The following is a 19,678-nucleotide window of genomic DNA, read 5'->3' as shown; positions in this document are numbered from 1 at the left end:
CTGAATGTACACTGTTGGAATAGTGCTGTCCCATCCAATTTTTTCATGACACAGATCTTGAAGTATCATTTTGGCACGTAGAATCACAGGAGACAGAAAGCCAAGAGGGTCATAGATGGAACTAATGATAGAAAGAATTCCTCTTCGAGTAAGAGGTCTCTCATTGATGGTCACCTTGAACTTGAAGACATCAGACTCAGCACACCACTGCACACCTAATGCTCTTTCCAGAGGTAGCGTGTCATGTTCCAAATCCAAGTTCTTAACTTTCTTGTCTCTGTCTTCTTCAGGGATGGCATTTAACACAGTGCGGCTGTTACTTATCCATTTGGTTAATCGGAATCCACCTTTAGCGCACATTTCTGTGAGCTTCTGGTACAATAGAACAGCTTCTGAATCTGTAGGCACAGAGACAAGACAGTCGTCTACATAGAAGTTATTAAAGACAATGTCCACGGTCTTGGCATCATACAGATCCTTATGGTCCTCTGCACACTTTCTCAATGCATAGCTAGAGCAACTTGGAGATGAAGTTGCTCCAAATAAATGCACAACCATTCTGTATTCTTCCAGATTGGCATCAATGTTTCCTCCAGGCCACCAAAGAAACCTCAAGAGATCACAATCATAAGGATTTACCTTAACCTGATGAAACATCGTTTCTATGTCAGCCATCATGGCAACGTACTCCATTCTGAATCGCACAAGAACACTCACCAGCGAACTTGTTAAATCTGGACCTTGCAAAAGATGATCATTCAATGATGTTCCTTGATATGATGCTCCGCAATCAAATACCACTCTGATCTTTTGCTTTTTAGGATGGTACACACCATGGTGAGGTATGTACCATAAGCGTCCATCAAGTCGTTCCAGTTCAGCTGTGGGAACCTTTTCAGCATGGCCTTTAGCGATGACACTCTCCATAAAGGTAGTATAGTCAGCATGAAAAGAAGCGTTTCTTTGAAGCCTTCTTCGAAGATTCAGAGCACGTTGTTCCACGATTGCTCTATTCTTGGGCATGACTACCTTTTTGTTTTTAAGTGGAAGACCAATGTAATAATGCCGATTGGTCAGTCTTGCTGACTGGGAAACAAAATCCATGAATTGATGATCTTCCATTGACAATCCTTGCTGTTCTTCCTGAGCACATTCAGGAAAGTCACCCTTGAACTGTTGCTCCCATAACTCATCCAGTTTCATAACTGTGATCCTATTGACAGTCATGTGAGAATCTTCCTTAACAGCATACTCTTCCTGTCGCTTGATTGGTCCATTAACTGCCCAACCAAACATGGTCTTAATGGCATATGGTCCACTGTCTTGACAGCGAATAATCTGCCATGGCTCCAAAGCCTCTGGCACATTTGCACCAATCAACAACTCCACATCAGCATCAATTGAAGGCAAGCATAAATTACTTAAATGAGGCCAACAAGCAAGATCATTTTGTGTGGCGATGTTGGTTTTACTTACAGGCATGGTCTTCTGCGTGTATATCTCTGGCAAAACACAGTAATGCTCTTGATTCAATCCTGACACTTCCAGATCCTTCAGAAGATAACAGCAAACGGATTTGTCCTGACTCATGGTTCTCATTAGAATGTTAACTTTCTTTGCTGAGAGATTGAGCTTGGACATCAAACTCTCTGTGCAGAAAGATGCAGAGCTCCCAGAGTCCAGAAAAGCATAGGTGGTCACAACTTTACTTCCTTTCTTTGATTTCACACATACAGGAACGATAGACAATGCACAATTTTCTTTACCAGCCCCAGTAAGAGCACTGGACTGGAGCGACACTAAACCACTTCCCACGGTTGACTTTGGCTCATCTTTATACTGAATGGCCCTTCTTTCTGATGGAAAAATATGAAGAAGACTTGGGTGTTTGAGATGACATATTCTGCATATACTTCTCTCTTTACAATCACGGCTGAAATGTCCTATACATAAGCAACCGAAACAAATCCTCTTTTGCGTCAGGAAATTCATCTTTTCTGCATGAGATCTTTCAACAAGCCTTTTACAAAAGTCCAATGCATGCGCTCCATCACAGAAGAGACAGGTTTTAGCCTTCCCAACACACTCCTTTGCACCAGTTGCGTTGATTGTGGTGGCAAAACTACTTCTAGGTTTTTGAGGCGATTTGGTATTCAGGTTTCTACCTCCAATAGGCAGGGCATCTTGAATGTTTCCAAACACCGGATCGGTGACGATTTTCACCTGTCTTTCTATGAAGTCCACAATATCAGAAAAGCAAGCTGGATGGTTACGTCTTTCCTGCAAATCATATGCCACCATTCTCCATCTTTCTCTGAGCTTATAAGGAAGTTTTGCAAGAACAATTTTCATATTAGAGGCAAGATTCAACTCATTCATGTAACAAATATTTTGCATAGCATTGCAACAACTCCTGAGAAATAAGCTGTAGTCCTGCAGAGCCTTTGCATCCTCAGGTCTTATCGCTTGCCATGAGAGCGCTCTTTTCATGTAAGCTGAGGCTATACGTACCTCATTGCCAAAATGCTCCTTGAGCAAAGCCTTAGCCTTTATATACCCTTGTGAAGGAATCATCAGTTGACAGCTTCGAACTAGATCCTTAGGTTGCCCTCGAGTGTACTGCTCCAAGAAATGCAAGCAATCTGCATGGCCACTTGCTTTCTTTTCCACCACCTCTTCGAATGTTCGCATAAAGTCGTGATAACGCAATGGATCTCCATCAAAGAATGGGACCTCCCTTGGTGGAAGTGAAGATAAGTTGTGTTGCTGAACTAATAAGGCAGCAATTTCATTTTGTTTGTCAATAAGCTTAAGGATACTTCCTCCTTCCAAACCATCCTGTAATCTTGATCCATGTGCACCCTGCATTCCAGGTCTATGTCCATGTCCACCATCATGACTGATACTGGGTAATGTAGAATGTGTCAACCTTGTGTTAGAATTTACAATCTGTTGCTGTTGTCGAGCTGACGGAATTGGAAAACGCATAGGATTCTCTGGTGCTGCTTGAGCTGGTGTATAAGATACAGGTGGCTGTAGTGGCATTGAATGTGAACTTGAAGGTAAAAATGGATCCACATTTGGGTTAAGAGAACTGGTTCCAGTATTTCTTGCCCTTAACGCACTGGCATCAGAAGAATTTGTACAATCACTTTTTTCTGATCTCACGTCGCTATACACTTTCATCTTGGCCATGGATACAGCAATTTTAGTGTCCAGTTCCATTTGTTCTTTTCTCCTCTTCAAATCCTCCTCTTCCTTATCCAATACATGTTTCCGTGACAGCATTTTTTGATGTGCCAACAAGGCTGCCATTTCGGCCTTAACTTTAAGATGAGCAGATACAATGGAAGATCGACTGGTTCGAGATCCTTGAGTTGTTGTCGTTTTTCTGCTCACGTTAGAGACACTATCAGTTGGTTGTATTTGATTCTGCACATCACCATCGTCTAGATCTCCGTTCGGATATTCACTTGGAACATGCATTTTATGAGATGATGAAACTGGTTCAGCAGAAGATGGAATATTAGAAGCACAACTCAGTTGAGGTTCAGCAAAATTATCCATTTGTCTTGAATCATGAATGACAGAAAGTGACGGGCAAAGGTTTGCATCACGTTGAGTAGAATTTGGTTCACTTATTGCATGTTGCCTCAGATTCCTAGCTTCATTCAACCATCGTTCAACATCTTCCACAAATCCATCATTGTGCTTAGAAACAGCATCAAACCACTCATTTTGTTTGTTTTGTTCATCAGGAGGAAGAAAAGGAAGTACTTCTTTGTGCAACACAGATGCATCATCTTTCAAACATTTCAAAGATTCCACCATTGAAGACACTTGCAAAGCATTTTCATCACATTCCATGAGATCTTTCAGTGATACAATCAAGCTCTTCATTTGATTCACCTTAGCCTTGCGATCCTTTTGCAATGCCTCAATTTTAAGCGCCAATGCCTTTGCCGTAAGCTTAGGCTCTCTTTTGCTGCTCACAGCAGCGTGCGCAGACTCATCTGCGTCCATTTCACACACCACGCAATCCCAGTAATCCAAACAGCGCCGTAATTCAACGCGCAGATCAAGCCAACAACTTCATGAATGGGCGCAGCACCACAGCGCGATTACGAGTGCATAGTAAACTCGACTTCATTCCACAAACGCATTCCATCCAATTAGCGGCACACAAACACTGCACGGCCCGCGACCATAGCGTCTTCTCATTCAAATAAACAGCAATGCTGCAGCCAAACATAGCAGAACCGCGCACATACCTCTTCTGCCGTCAGGATACAGAAGCGCGATCTCACTTCAATGTGTGCGTCGGCGTTTCACATGCGGTGTGCGAAGAAATCCTTTCCAATCCACGGTAATCAAATCCAACAGCGAGCCGTTTCTGTTGACTAAATATAGCGGCAGCCAGTAACCGCTAAGAGGCTGAGTAGAGGGAGTAAAAGATGACGCGTTTCCATTGCAGTCCAGGTGATTTATTGTAACATTGAAGTGAACAGATGATGAATGATGACGGTAAAGTAAGCAAAACAAATGAAATAAAATAAAACTAAATGAAATGAAAACGAACGAAAACGGTCAACAGAAAGTGAGCGTCCCAGCTACTCACCCCCTTCCTACATGCCAACCACAGACAAACTAACAGGTAATATATGCACCTGTAACAAGTGACGTAAACCAAAACAAATTTCAAAATAAAAGACATCAACCCAAACCTGGCACCTACAAGTAGGCTAAAGTAACTAAGTAAAGTGATATTATTCTACAAGACAAACACAAAATACATTTCTACATTGTAGCACTCCTGCTGACAAACAGCCACGGACAGTAACGGAGAACATTTACTTGAGTACAGTACTTAAGTACAATTTTGAGGGATCTGTACTTTACTCGAGTATCATTTTTGGGGAGTACTCATGACTTTACTCAAGTACATTTGAGAGGCAAATATTGTACTCTTTACTCCACTACATTTCTATCCATAACCGTGAGTACTGAGTACCTGTTACTTCTTCTAAAAAATAAAAAATAAAGGAAAAAATAAAAATCTCGGAAACCCTCAATTTGTTGTTTCCCTCTCAAACGTGACTGGTTTGTGCAGCATCACTGATTGGGACAGCCTATCAGCAATCACCTTTCAGAGGTGTGGTTCAGAGGTGTGTCAGAACATTGCTATATTGCCTTCTTTGCTGGTTTAGGTTTATTGATTTGATTAATGAAAAAACAGAGAAACTCACATGTACACACAATTGTTAGCTGAATTTTCTTGACTGATATTACACATTAATGTAAGCTGAGCATTTGCTTTGATGTTCTTGAGTATGCGGTGTGTTTAACACGGTCCGGTTCAAATGTGGGTGCAAAAAATCCATTAAAACTCTAGCAGAGGTTTGTCAGAGCTTTGCCATTGCGCTATTGCCTTGTATTGCCTTTATTTAATATTAAATAAAGCAACATGGTGAAAATGATGAAAAAGATGAAAATGACTTGATTTTACTTTCAATTCCTTTTACATTCTCCAAAGTATTAACATAAAAAAATGTCATAACTCCATGTAGGACGTTTCTGTACATAAATGTAAGCACTGTGGCAGTAGTAATGCAATATTGAGAAAATGTACTCTTGTACTCTTGATACTCAAGTAGCCTACTTTTAAAAACAAGTACTTCAGTACTTTTACTTGAGTAGACATCTGACTGTAGTACTTTTACTTACTTGAGTAAAATTTAGCAAGGGGTATCTGTACTTTTACTCAAGTAATGAAGCTGTGTACTCTGTCCGCCTCTGCAAACAGCACATCTTGCATTTCACACGTTTAATCCCATAGTAATAACATTTAATGGAGTCTGTATCATACAAGGGTCCAGTTACAGGCATTGGACAGAATAAATGCTCCCAGAAAAACATTTCACCATAAGATAAGTTGATGAATTTCTAAGCTTATTAATGCAGGTTTTGTCTGCAGAGCAGCTGCTGGACATGCTCTGCTAATGCTATTCACTAATATATGAGTTGGTCAACCATTGTTTTCTGTTAAAGGTGGATAACCAAGGGTTAGTGTTAGTGGTTAAATTAGAAACATTAACATTTTCAGTTACAGCAACAATAACAGTAAAAACACCCACAGTATCAAAAATGCAGACTGTTAAGAACACTTGTGGCTATACAATCAATGTATTTTCTTACTTTGAATTTTTGTCTTGTTTTCCACAACTAATATAACGTTTTGTAAGGGTCATGTTCTGTTCGAGCATGTTTCATTTTGTTCTAGTTTTCCCGCCTGTTTGATTACCGTGTTTGTTGCCTTGGTTACTGATTTGAGTCACACCTGTTTTGAGTTTCTCTGATTATCTCCCTGTGTCCTTATATGGAGTGTTTATTTACATTAAGTGCAAATAGCCCGCTTTATTGGCAGAAAGTATTTACACTAACTCCGCCCACCACTGTCTGGTTGGGCTAGACAAAAGCCCAAAAAACACCTGTAACCTGTCAGCAGTGGCGCCTTTTGCCGAACTCGTTCTACTTCCTTTTTCCGATCACATATCTGATTGGAAAGGTGTTTGTTTTCAATAAATATTAAGAAAATATGTGTAAAAAATTAGAATTCCTATTTTATAATAAAGTGTTTATCGGGTAGGTGTATGGAGGGCTTTATTTTCCCAATAAGGCGGCATTTTTTTTTTTTTTTATATAATAATCTACACTCAATATGTTATTTACATTTACATTTATTCATTTAGCAGACGCTTTTTTCCAAAGCGACTTACAAATGAGAAACAATAGAGGCAGTTAAACCAGCAGTAGGACATCAGTATGTAAGTGCTATGACCCTTCACAGTACAATCCAAGCAATATATTATTATTTTTTTATTTTTTTTTAGAATAGATAAGAAAGTGGTAGTAGTACTGGATCAAGTGCTGCCCGAAAAAGATACGTCTTCAGCAGTTTCTTAAATATGGCTACGGACTCAGCAGCTCTGGCTGAGTTAGGCAGATCATTCCAATTGTATTGCTCATACTGCATAATGCTAAAGGGCAGATTTACTAAACAGGGCAAATTAACGCGAGAGTGCAATTCCAAAAATGAAAAAAGTTCTGCGCGTGATCTACTGTCAACACACAAATTAAAGAACACAGACCCAGTCAGATCATTTCCATAATGAACAACGCAATCTACCAGCTAGCGTCTGGTTTAAGTCGTGCTTTTTTTGGGCGGTAAATAATGCCACACATACCAGTACAATGACGAGCGCAAACCTTAGTAAATCACCTTGAGTGATTCATGTAAATACTCTCCTAGTGTAAATTTTGCTGAAAGGGAAACTCCTACAAATACATAGGCTATGCGATAATTTCAGCCGCAAAAATAAGTCCCCTTTTCAGCGCTAATTTTTCACTGCGTTGTCTTCAGTAAATATTGACAGTATCTTTTAACGCCAAAAGAGGGTTTGCGCTGAGACAAGCTGTTAGTTAATCTGGCCCTAAATGTGTTAATTTATCATTTAAATCGTTAAAATGTATTGGTACCGACTAGTGAAATCGTGACACATTTACTTTGTGAGCTTGAGAGTTTCAGCTTATCCTCTTCTCTCCGTCATTTCCTAATTCTCTTCAGAGTCTGACTTTGCGTGATTTCAGGACATGTCCTCCTCCTCCTCCTCAAAGGACTGTCATGCGGATCACATGGTGAGTTATATCACATGTCATCATCCTCCTGTAAGAAAACACAGATTCACAGAAGGCTAAAGTAATGAGGAGGATTGATGTTGCAGTCACACAAACAGACACATAATTGAGTTTTTTCCTGTTATTCCTACACATGATTTCAGTTCCTAAATATTTAACACCGTCTTAAACTTCATCACATCTTTTGTACCACAGTAATATAAACTTGAAGTATAGTGATTTCAATATCACATCTAAATGACTTAAACTGTAGTATTGGTGTTTTCTAGTAAGACGCTTGCCATCTGAAAAAATACATACTTTATGTTGATTGAGAGACTCGAGACTTGGCTTGGTATTTCCGGGAGTGTTGGAGTGTTTTAAATCTTACCTCACTGATCGTACCCAGTTTGTTGTTTTAGAAAACAATAAATCTAACGTTGGACAGGTATGTCATGGTGTTCCTCGGGGGTCTGTCCTTGACCCGATGCTTTTTAATATTTACATGCTTCCTTTGGGGCAGATTATTAGAAAGCATGGTTTGGGGTTCCACTTCTATGCTGATGATACTCAAATTTATACTAGCACGAAAACTAATATCACAGGTATCTCAGCAACACTTTCTGACTGTCTGCAGGAAATTAAACTATGGATGTACCACAATTTTCTTAAATTGAATGGTTCAAAGTCAGAGGTTATTTTAGTTGGTACCCCTGCAGCTGCCTGTAATGGTAGAAATTTCAGTTTACACCTTGAAAATAATGTAGTATTCCCGTCATCTCAAGTTCGCAATCTTGGTGTAATTTTTGACTCTCATTTGACACTTGAAGCACATATCAAGAGCATTTCAAAATCTGCATTTTTCCATCTTAGGAATATTGCCAGGATTAGGCCTTTTCTTTCATTACCTGATGCAGAAAGTCTTGTCCATGCACTTGTTGTCCATGCACTTGTTATTGTAATGCCCTTTATCTTGGCCTACCTGCAAAGTCTATTAAGCGGCTACAACACATACAGAACTCTTACGCATACTTCTTCTCGTCAGCATATATCTGGGGTGCTTAGGAACCTCCATTGGCTTCCGGTCCATGCCCGTATTGATTATTTTATTTTATTTTAACACATAAAGCTGTACATGGAATCGCACCATCATATATATGTGATTTAATTACGCTATATATGCCCTCTCGATCTCTCCGCTCTGCCAACTCTTTCCTCCTTAAACAGCCTTCTTGCAGACTAAAAACGATGGGTGAAAGAGCCTTCTCTGTGGCAGCCCCTAGGTTGTGGAATGCACTTCCTTTAACTGTTAGGAATGCCCCAACATTAAGAAGTTTTAAGAAACAGTTAAAAACCCATCTTTTTTAAGATGGTGTTTGTGTCTAAATTGGTGACACTGGATGTTGTATTCTACCTGTTGTTGCATTCTTCTTATTATTATTTTTTAATGTATTTACTTTTGTACTTTACTTGTTGTAGCGCTTTGGGTATAAGAAAAGCGCAATATAAATAAAATGTATTATTATAATTATTATTATCTGGGAGTTATTAGTGTTTTTGATAGTTTTGACAGGATCACCGGTGAATACCTGCTTCTGTAGTGTTAATATAAAGGATAATAAGTAAATCTCGTATATCTTGTTAAATCATCTGTATGTAATACTTACACTCTGTGGTACTGGTGCATCGGTCTCTCTGTGGCGATAGTAAATCACACCAGCAGTTAAAACTGCAGAAACCAGCAGAACACCAACAACTATTCCTGCTACAGCTCCTGAAGACAGACCTGAACCTGGAACAGACGAAGACAGACAGACATTATTACTGGAGAGTGAATGAGTATCCATCCAGTATTTAACAATATCATCAGTTATTTAAATGCTTCATCTGTTGTCTTCAGCAACAGCAGTTAAAACAGCATCAGCACTGAGAGATCAACAGGAAACAGTGTTCACAGGAAAACTGCATTGTTCATGTTAATAACATTAGTTAAAATGTCAAAGCCAACACTTATTGGGTTGATTTAAAATATTGAACTGTTATTTACATTCCTCAGAGGTTGTTTGAATGGCTGACTTATACACTAACCAATGACAGTAAGATTGAATCTCTTCACTCTAGTGACGCTGAAGCCGTTGTTGCCGATGATCTGTAGTTTATATTCTCCAGAGTCTGTGTTTCTGGTGTGTGTGATGGTCAGAGATCCAGTCTGATGATCCAGCTTCAGTCTGTCTCTGAATCCCTCTTCACACTGAACATCTGTACAGATCTGACTCTGATCTACAGTGATTTCAGCGATGAGAATCTTATTAAAATACCACATAATTAAATCTTTCGATTTTTTTATTACACCAGGATCAAAAGTAACAGTTTCTCCCTCCTTCACTGACTTTATCTTCACTTCTTCTCGTTCAGCAGCAGAAACTCCTGAAACACACACCAACAGATGCTGGAGGATCTTTTGCTGAAAACAAACAACAACTACACAACATGAGAGAACTGTGAACATGACCTCTCTTGACTTTCGATCTGAAAGGATACATTTATGCATGGATTGTGGTCATAAACACATTTGACATTCTTATTTTACATTAAATCCTCATTTAAACAGTTAACAGTATCTGATCTGAGATGACATGAGTAAGCTCAACTGCAGCTTCTTATGAAAAAAATATGTTAAAGCAGCTTTCCAATATAAATAATTTAGTTTTAAATCAAAAGGAACTGTTTAATGATGTAGCCTAAAGTGAGATAATTGCACAGTAAAGAGATTATCTGTACTGTAAGTTAATTAATATACAGGCAAAAAAACAACAACAACTGAATATCATTGTAAGAACATTACATAAACACATTGACAATGTGCTTTAAACACATATAAACTGCACTTAAACATTTACTATGACTCACCATGAACAGTAACATTGAAGATATTTCCACTAATCCTGCTGCTGATGATCTTCAGTGTATATTCTCCAGAGTCTGTTATGTTGGTGTTTGTGATGGTCAGAGATCCAGTCTGATGATCCAGCTTCAGTCTGTCTCTGAATCTCTCAGTATCTTTATTACACTGAACATCTGTACAGATATAACTGAGATCTCCACTGATGTGAGCGACGAGTGTGCCACTGAAATACCATTTTATATCTTCTTGTTGGTTTGTTTGAACACCCGTGTATAGAGTGACTGAATCTCCCTCCATCACTGACACTTCTTTATCAACACCAGACGAACCTGGAGAAGAAACATAAACCAAACAAAAAATATATAATAGTGCTGTGAATTATTTTATTTTCTTTCTACATCATTAAGATTTTGAGTGGAGAAATATGCCTTGAGGGCGAGTAATTGATGACAGATTTGTTTTTTACTTTGGGTGAACTATCCCTTTAAATAATGTAGTTAACTTAAGCTAACAAATTAAACCTTATTGTAAAGTGTCTTTTTAAGTGATAAGTACACGTTGAACTTTTTTTTATTCTGATATAATATTTATTCTGAATATATTTGGCATCAAATATACAAACTCTGTGTCTTTAAGTATCTGTTACAAAATGATCATTAAGTGAATATTATCTCATAATATCCTACATAAAAAAACACTATAATGTTACATTAGTTCACTACATTGTTTAAAATTAATAATAAATAATCAGATCATGTATTTATAGTAATTAAGGTATATGGTACATATAAATCCTATAAAATCCATGATATATCCACCAAATTGCTAGTATAATAGCCTACATCAAACAAAAGGAAATTGCGCTAAAAATAGTAGATTGCGCGAATAAAATAAGAGTTGCTGTATAACCCATATGGTTCGTCTTCACCTCCTAGACTTGTGGTCTAACATTGAAACTGTCGGTGCAGCACTGGAAGAAAGACTCTTACTACCATAGTCGAGGAAAAACAAGACCACCGACAACATATTAACGAAAAGCTTCATTTTCACTACTTTCCCCCCAGAAAATGTAGCAGATTCAATACGTTCTGTTTCCGGGGTGGCCAGATTGGGACGGTGATATCCAGCCCAAAAGCTCACCAAAAACACTCCAAGAAAAAAACGCCCAAGATGTTACTGCCCAAATAATGTGATATACACGGGTTTCTGTGCAACGTCATCACGTAGATGCGCGCGCATCTAAGAGGCAGAAAGCAACAGTCTTTACGGCTATATCTAGCAGAAGCAGAGATGACGCGGAGCTGTTGTGCTGTAAACTAACCTAAATGCATAGGGTATGTCATGTTTTTATGATTCACAAACTTAGTTGGACAATTTCATACTAGTGAACTAACTAACTTTTTACATAATGTTATATTAATATGCAAATGAAACACAAGCAAACAGATTCAACTCTGAAATTGCAGTTTATTATTGAGTCAACAAGAATTTACAAACAATGCGAAATCTACGTTAATTACAATGTTCTTTTACAGAACTCGGCATAACATATAGCGGTCTTGCCTCTTGGATGCGCGCGCATCCGGTATTGTTTGTATACAAGAAACCTGTGTATAATTTTATTGGCATTTCATTCAAGGTTAATTAGCACCGTTTTTATCTCCTTAAAACAAAATAACGATGATAAAATAAAACAAGAGTTTTTGAGCACGTTAAGGCCCCCAAAAGTGCCCAAAAGGTAGTAATATAATAATAATAAAGAATTATAATCCGAAGGAAAACAATAGGGCCTTCGCCTTTTCAAGGCTTGGGCCCTAAAAAAAATAAATGGGCCTAAATTTTCCAGGACAACGGATCAAAACAGGGCAATAATTAAGGGGAATTAGCAAATATGACTAAAATATCCAGGTGGACACAGTAAAAACGGCAATCAAGAACTGAACCGATGACTTTAACCCTCAGATGTAGCCTACACATTGCAGAACATAATGCAGAATTTAGCAGTCAAAACGAATTCATCGTTGATTCAAACCTTTTTCTTTCAGTGAAAAGTAGCTAGAGTGCAGCCTGTGCAGGCAGTCTGGACGGTGTAAAAGTTGCAGATGTCTGCTAGTGTGCACGACAGGAGTCGTCCCATATTTTATTTCAAGTCAAGTCATTCAACTGTGCTCTCCTCCCAGTTATATAATTCACCATCGAGTCATCTCTAGGGATGGCTGACGTTCCGAAGCTTTTTGACAGGGTCGGGAACAGACCACACAATCGCACATCTGTATAAAAGTCAACGCATAGACTTCGTGGGTTTTTGTGAGGAGTTTGATTTTGAGATAGCGGATTTTTGGTGATAGTGACATTTATAGTGCGATTTGTTTAGTTAAATTTATAGGCTTACATTAAAATGTACACATTGTCTGGTATCCTAGAGACAGACAGAGTAGCATATAGTGACACATTAACAAACGCCTAGAAATATATAGAGAGATAGATTAATAGATATAGATACAGATTCATAGATAGATACAAGACTATAGATAGATTAAGATAGATAAATATAAATAACATTATGCACAGTGAGGAGCCTACAGGTTACAAGCTTCACATATTAGAAAAATACAATAATAAAATAAATAAAAACATTTTTGAATGGCTCGTTGTCAAGGTTTTTCAGATCAACACCTGCAAGTGACCACGAGGGGTCACAGTGGAGACGGGTGTAGGAATAGGCTTGTTTGAGATGCGCCTTTGCCTCGCCTGAAATGTGGTCGAGAGTAGGCGGCTGCAGTGAGGGGAGGAGTGAAAAAAGTGCAGGCAAGCCGGACAGTTCTCTTCTCGAAGTGGATCAGACACCTGTGAGATCAAAGATGGATATATCGCGGGATTCACGCTCGTGCACAGTGTTGCTAATAAACTGGATGTAATTTAAGTTCTGTTGCTTTTATATGAAAATAAATATAGCCTAATGAACAAGACACCCAAAGCACTTTATTCCATTCCAAATACGTGTTTATCAATCTTTTTCTTTTCTTTAATACAGACATGTTTTTATATAGGCTAGCCTAGGGTGAAGTCAGGTAAAGTGGGACACTTTTTGGTAAATTGCATTTTAAACAACCTAAATCAGTTAGAATGTATTAAAATTGTATTTGTTTTGTTTAAATAGATTGTAATGAAGGCCACTATGGTGAAATTTTCCCAATTTAGCCTATGTATTTTTTAACAAACTGTTCATCTTTAAACACCATCTGACACCCTCTTCAGCAAACTGGAAGCAATCAGGTTGAGTGGGACACTTTGTTAGGGAAAGTGGGACACTATTTTATGGTTAAAATGAACATGAGAAATACAAACCCAATTCCAATGAAGTTGGGATGTTGTATAAAAGGTAAATAAAAACAGAATACATGCATTGAAAATGTGTGGCGCTCAGGTTTGGATTCCTTTTCATGAACCCCTCAAACCAGTAGTGACCGGCTTTTTGCTTTTCCGCAGAAAAACCAGGGATGCCATTAATTTTGGCGTACTGCAACGCAATACACCGTATATCACTGCATTCCGGGAACCCCCTTTCAACATTTTAACAAGGCAAGCCAATTCACTCTCAGCCTGAGCTGAGAGCAGGGGGCTCTTACTTGAGGCATGGCGGTAGCCACTCACCAGCCTTTTCACTCGCCTTTGCAGTGTTGATTTTGGGATGTTCCATGCCCTGGCTGAAAACCTTAATTTTGGTTTGTGTCCTTCAGTCACCTCCTGCTCATATTCTTCAATAGCCCCTGCCATTCTCTCTTCAATCCACTGGTTTAGTTTTCTTCCTTTCCTACTTTGCCGTCTTTTCCTTTTCTGTATTGCCCTGTCACTCCTTTCCCCTATCTCTCTCTGTCCCTCTCCTCTCTGTATGGGTGCCATCTTGTGTATATTGAAAAATATAAATTTTATAAAAATGTTATAATCAGACACATTATTATTACTTATAACTTTAAAATGTTATCTTCTTGTTCATGAAATGGCTGCACTGTGTTTGCATTAGCCCTAAAACTGTCCCACTCAACCTGAAATGCACTGTCCCACTCAACCTAACACTGTCAGGTTGAGTGGGACAGTGCTGTGAATCTAATTTTCACAAATATTTTATACAGTTAGATACTCATTGTTATTTATCTCTAATACACAGACAGTATAAATATATGTAAAAGCAAAAGTTTTATTGTTACATCATAAGTGATAGAATTATCAACCTTATTATTCTAAAATAGCTTTACACTTGCCGGGTGGCTTACCGTGAGGTCTCAGGAGTCAAGCAATTTGAAATATAACAACCAGACCACATCTGTGATGTCACACCAATTACAACCTTTATTTCATATCCAATAGACATTCAGCTACAACACAGTAACAATTGTTGTGATTGGCTTACAAAATTAACCCTTTACAGTACTCAAAAGTTTAAGTGTCCCACTCAACCTGATGTCCCACTCTACCTGAATTCACCCTATATATTTTTTTTATACATAATCACATGGTCTCTACAAATCCAGATCGCACTGTCAGAGAGTTTGGGAATAGGCCTACTCACACGTAATTTATACACATAAAAACACGAAATCAGAGTTTTAAATTCAAACATTTCAATAGAGAACAATGCATCACGGTTGTTTAAACCAATGAGCATTAAGCTGTGTCGTCAGCACGTTTCCCATCGTGGACAGCACTGCTGAATTTTTACCCGCACAAACAAACTCAAAACCGCCCAATCTGGCAACACTGGTTATTTTTCTTATTCCTCCTCCTCTTCTTCTTCTTCTTCTTTTGGGCTTATTGGCGGTTCGCATTCTTGAAACGAGCAATACCGCCATCTATGGTGTAATGGACCAGAGACATTATACCCCTACTCCCAGAACAATCAGGACTCGTGCTTTCAATGTTGCAGTGTGTTCAGCTCCTCCATCTACAGCCCAAGTCCTTCACATTCCAGAGAGGGATAATGATACCATTAATAATAATAATAATAATGATAAATCTATATTCTATAAATCAAATTTGCTCTATTTAAAAACTATTATTAAACTACCCCCTTCTACTGAGTTTAAAAGCTTCTTTAATGTTATTTGTTCCTCGCCTTTCTTCTGAAATTCTTAATCTTATCTTATTCCACTGAATATGAAAGCACATATTCCACTGTTTCTCACACCATTCACACAATCCTGTAAGATGTTTCCATTATATGCATTGTTGAATTAAGTCCTGTATGTCCCAGTCTTGTCTTGAAATAATACAGTCTTCCTTCCTTCTCCCACTTGAATTCCTTCCTCCTTCAGCCTTCCTTCCTAATGGTTGTATTAAATAAAAATATCTGCCCTTTTACTCAGTATCCCAATCAGATTGCCAGTTTTATACATCTCCCTTTTTATTATTGATTTGACTTCTAATTTGCTATACTTTGCATATCTGTAGTTCTGGGCGGTTTGACCAAAAAAAAAAAAATCACGTTTTTTTTCTTTTTTCAAAATTATGCCGGTTTTCCAGTTTATGACTCTTTTTTTTCATGCATAATCAGGTGTTCAATGCATTTTCTACTGGTTGAGAGAGGAATTACTGCAGTATTTTTACTGTCATTAGTGAATATTGTGGAATAATTCCACACTAGTTAACAGGGTTGCATGGCCCCAGAAAATTATGGTGTTGTTTACCAATAAGAGCCAGTCATGATTCTAATTAAGGGAGGAATCAGAATACACAGACAATTGCAGTCAAAATACAGAACTTTTATTTATAATCTTTATTTAAATGTCGTTTTTTTTTTTATTTAAATTTCGTTTTTATTTATTTAAATTTCGTTTTTCTTTATTTAAATTTCGTTTTTTTTCTTTATTTAAATTTCGTATTTTCTTTATTCAAATTTAGTTCTTCTTTATTTAAATTTCGTTTTTTCTTTATCTAAATTTCGTTTTTCTTAATTAAAATTTCGTTTTTTCTTTATTCAAATTTAGTTCTTCTGTATTTAAATTTCGTTTTTTCTTTATCTAAATTTCGTTTTACTTAATTTTAAATTCGTTTTTTCTTTATTTAAATTTTGTTTTTTTCTTTATTTAAATTTCGTTTTTCTTTATTTAAAAATTGTTTTTTCTTTATTTAAATTTCGTTTTTCTTTATATAAATTTCGTTTTTCTTTATTTAAATTTAGTTTTTCTTTATTTAAATTTAGTTTTTTTCTTTATTTAAATTTCGCATTTTCTTTATTTAAATTTAGTTTTTTCTTTATTTAAATTTCGTTTTTTCTTTATTTAAATTTAGTTCTTTATTTAAATTTCGTTTTTTCTTTATCTAAATCTCGTTTTTCTTAATTTTAAATTCAATTTTTCTTTATTTAAATTTCGTTTTTCTTTATTTAAAATTCGTTTTTTTTTTCGTTTTTTCTTTATTTAAATTTCGTTTTTATTTATTTAAATTTCGTTTTTTTCATTATTTAAATTTCGTTTTTTTATTTATTTAAATTTTGTTTTTTATTTATTTAAATTTCGTTTTTCTTTATTTAAAATTCGTTTTTTTTTTTTTTTAAATCTACCCTTTACTGTGTCAGTAATTTGTTAGAAAAATCTACCTTAAGTTAAAAGTATTGCCAGTGTGTGTGCGTTTTACATCACTAGTGCAGTGTCCGTTCGGAGCATATAACCCCTGCCCGCATGAGGTGTGTGCAGGGCCAGATTAACCATTAGGGCAACTGGGCAATTGCCCAGGGGCCCAGGACATCTAAGGGGCCCTGGGCACCGTCAAATATTATGTCAAATATTATGATTTCGATGTCTCCACGATCTGCTTTTGAAGAAATATCGTAGGATCGTGCATTCTATCAGTTTGCAGTTCTGGCGCCTCCGTCTCAACATACTGTACAGCACGACGTATATCCACATGAAATGCAGAGGAACGGGACACTGTAGTTTATAAAAATTAATTATTTGCATGTGCTTTAAAGCCTTGCCGGTTAAACATGTCATTCGCTGCTGATGCGCTGTTCTAACGGGCGCTTTTCTTAGCGCAATAACGTTACACCCGACGCGCACATGCACTAAAGCCTGTCTAACAGCGCCTGGACTGAGTTATCTTTCGAGTCTTATTGCGGTAATATACTGTCAAATACACACAAGGTTTACATAAACAAAGTTTGTCTAAAGTGAAAGAACAGTAGAAAAAAGTAAGAAAAAAATCTGCTTGTCAAATGCGTGTATATTAGACTCGTCGCGGGCAGATCTTAAAGAGACAGTAGCCCTAATAGTAAACATGCTGCCGCTTGTCCTTAAAGGGATAGTTACCCAAAAATAAAAATGATGTCATTATTTACTCACTCACTCTAATGTTGTTCCAAACCTGTATTAATTTCTTTCTTGTGCTGAACACAAAAGAAGATATTTTGAGGAGTGTGGCTAACCGGGCGGTTGCTGGTCCCCATTGACCATAGTAGGAAAAAAACTATTATGGAAGTCACTGGGGTACATCAACGGTTTGGTTACCCACATTCTTCCAAATAACTTTTATTTTCAACAGAAGAGGGAGACTTATTTTGGGTTTGAAACGGCTTGAGAGAGTAGGCTAAATGATGACAATTAAAACTTTCCCTGTTAATAAAACAACAAAATACAAAGAGCAAATCCCTCACTCTTGACTGAGAACTTTAATAGTAGCTTTAATAAGAATCAATGTACAATTTATACAGTGAAGTCTATGTTGTGTTTTATTTTCATATTTCATATCATTTAATGACTTTCTTCAATGCTGTTAAATACACATACTGTAGCTGAAAAAATAAATATGTTTATTTCATTTGTGTATTAAGTTAAGAAGGGTCAAGTCATTTTGCCCAGGGGCCTCTGAACTCTTAATCCGGCCCTGGGTGTGTGTGTTCTGTTATGGTGCGTTCACACTTTCTCCATAGCATAGTTCGCTTTTTCAATATAGCAAAACTGATTTTGTTTAGAACTGAGATTCAAAAGTAACGTTAAATCGGTTAACTTAGCTCAGCTTAGCTAAAAGTGCCATTTATCCCCCAGTTTTCTGTTCCATGTGTCGCAAGTTCGTAATATTAAAATCTGTATTTGTAATTTGTATTGTGTCAATTGGTAAGTCTTTTTTACATTTTAAAACAAACTCCTTTGTGGCATTTTAGAAATGGAAAGATACACCTATGCATGGCTCCTCTTAAATTGTATTTGGATCTAATGTTAGCACTTGACAATCGTTTATTGATCCTTTTCACAGACTAATGACGCGTTTTAACAATCATCAGTATCGTAAATTCTGCTAATTTTAAATATAAAGTGTATGTATAAGGCCATATTTTCAATTCCTACAGTCAGCTATTTTTGGCACCAACTATTTGAATTGGGAAATATTTAAATCTCAAAAATTGCTAAACAAACTCAGTTAAATAATATTAAATCAGCAATATTAAATATTAAAATATTAAATCAGCAATGATCTGTCACACTGGTTCTCTCTTGCTCAAATTGCATATCAATTTGTATTTTTTGCTTGTTGCAGTTTTAGGCGCGAGTTTCTATGGTAACCGGCGCCTCTGGTTACTGAGAAGAGACAACCTTTGATCTCGTGGTCACGTGATAGTAGTTCGAAACAACTCTGCACTCAATCTTTTAAATGGGTTTAAGCGGGACAGAAAGAAGTTTCATTATATTTATTTATATAATAATTTATAGAATTTGACAATAATTATAGATTATAGTTTTAAATTAATTTTGGAAAGTGGAATTTGATGTTCTGTGCTTATGTTGTTCCAAACCCGCAAGACTTTTTCATCTTCGGAACACAAATTAAGGTATTTCAGAAATCTCAGATTTCATCAAAAGATCTTCATTTGTGTGTTCTGAAGATGACTGAAAGTCTTGCGGGTTTGGAACAACATAAGCACAGAACATCAAATTCCACTTTCCAAAATTAATTTAAGACTATATCTATGATTATTGTCAAATTCTATAAATTATTCTATAAATAAATATAATGAAACTGCTGTCTGTCCCGCTTAAACCCATTTGCGTGATGACATGAGGCTGAGTATTTAATGACAGAACTCTATTTATCCCTTTAACTTTTGGG

General features: G+C 37.0%; 2 protein-coding genes across 6 annotated transcripts in view; one reads left to right on the top strand and one right to left on the bottom strand.

Moving 5' to 3' along the window:
* LOC306987861 (uncharacterized protein) overlaps positions 1 to 19,678 on the top strand; it is a 434,965-nt gene that overhangs the window by 349,636 nt on the left and 65,651 nt on the right. The gene's annotated exons all lie outside the window — the stretch shown is intronic.
* Positions 4,847 to 19,678, bottom strand: part of LOC306987911 (uncharacterized protein) — a 30,000-nt gene continuing 15,168 nt past the window's right edge. Inside the window, exons 1-5 of one of the 3 annotated variants that reach the window (XM_079592550.1) lie at positions 11,569 to 11,756; positions 10,585 to 10,908; positions 9,763 to 10,101; positions 9,342 to 9,466; positions 4,847 to 7,723 (exon numbers count right to left, since the gene is read on the bottom strand). In XM_079592550.1, coding sequence (XP_079448676.1) covers positions 7,706 to 7,723; positions 9,342 to 9,466; positions 9,763 to 10,101; positions 10,585 to 10,908; positions 11,569 to 11,623 — 861 coding nt within the window. In that variant the 5' untranslated portion in view covers positions 11,624 to 11,756 and the 3' untranslated portion in view covers positions 4,847 to 7,705. Of the gene's footprint in view, positions 7,724 to 9,341; positions 9,467 to 9,762; positions 10,102 to 10,584; positions 10,909 to 11,568; positions 11,757 to 19,678 lie in introns of those variants that run through there. The other 2 variants (XM_079592551.1, XM_079592549.1) reach the window with 2 other exon arrangements.

The sequence above is a fragment of the Phoxinus phoxinus genome (genome assembly GCF_949152265.1).
Source record: "Phoxinus phoxinus genome assembly, chromosome: 20".
Taxonomy (NCBI): domain Eukaryota; kingdom Metazoa; phylum Chordata; class Actinopteri; order Cypriniformes; family Leuciscidae; genus Phoxinus; species Phoxinus phoxinus.
This window is presented reverse-complemented; position numbering and strand designations above follow the sequence as displayed.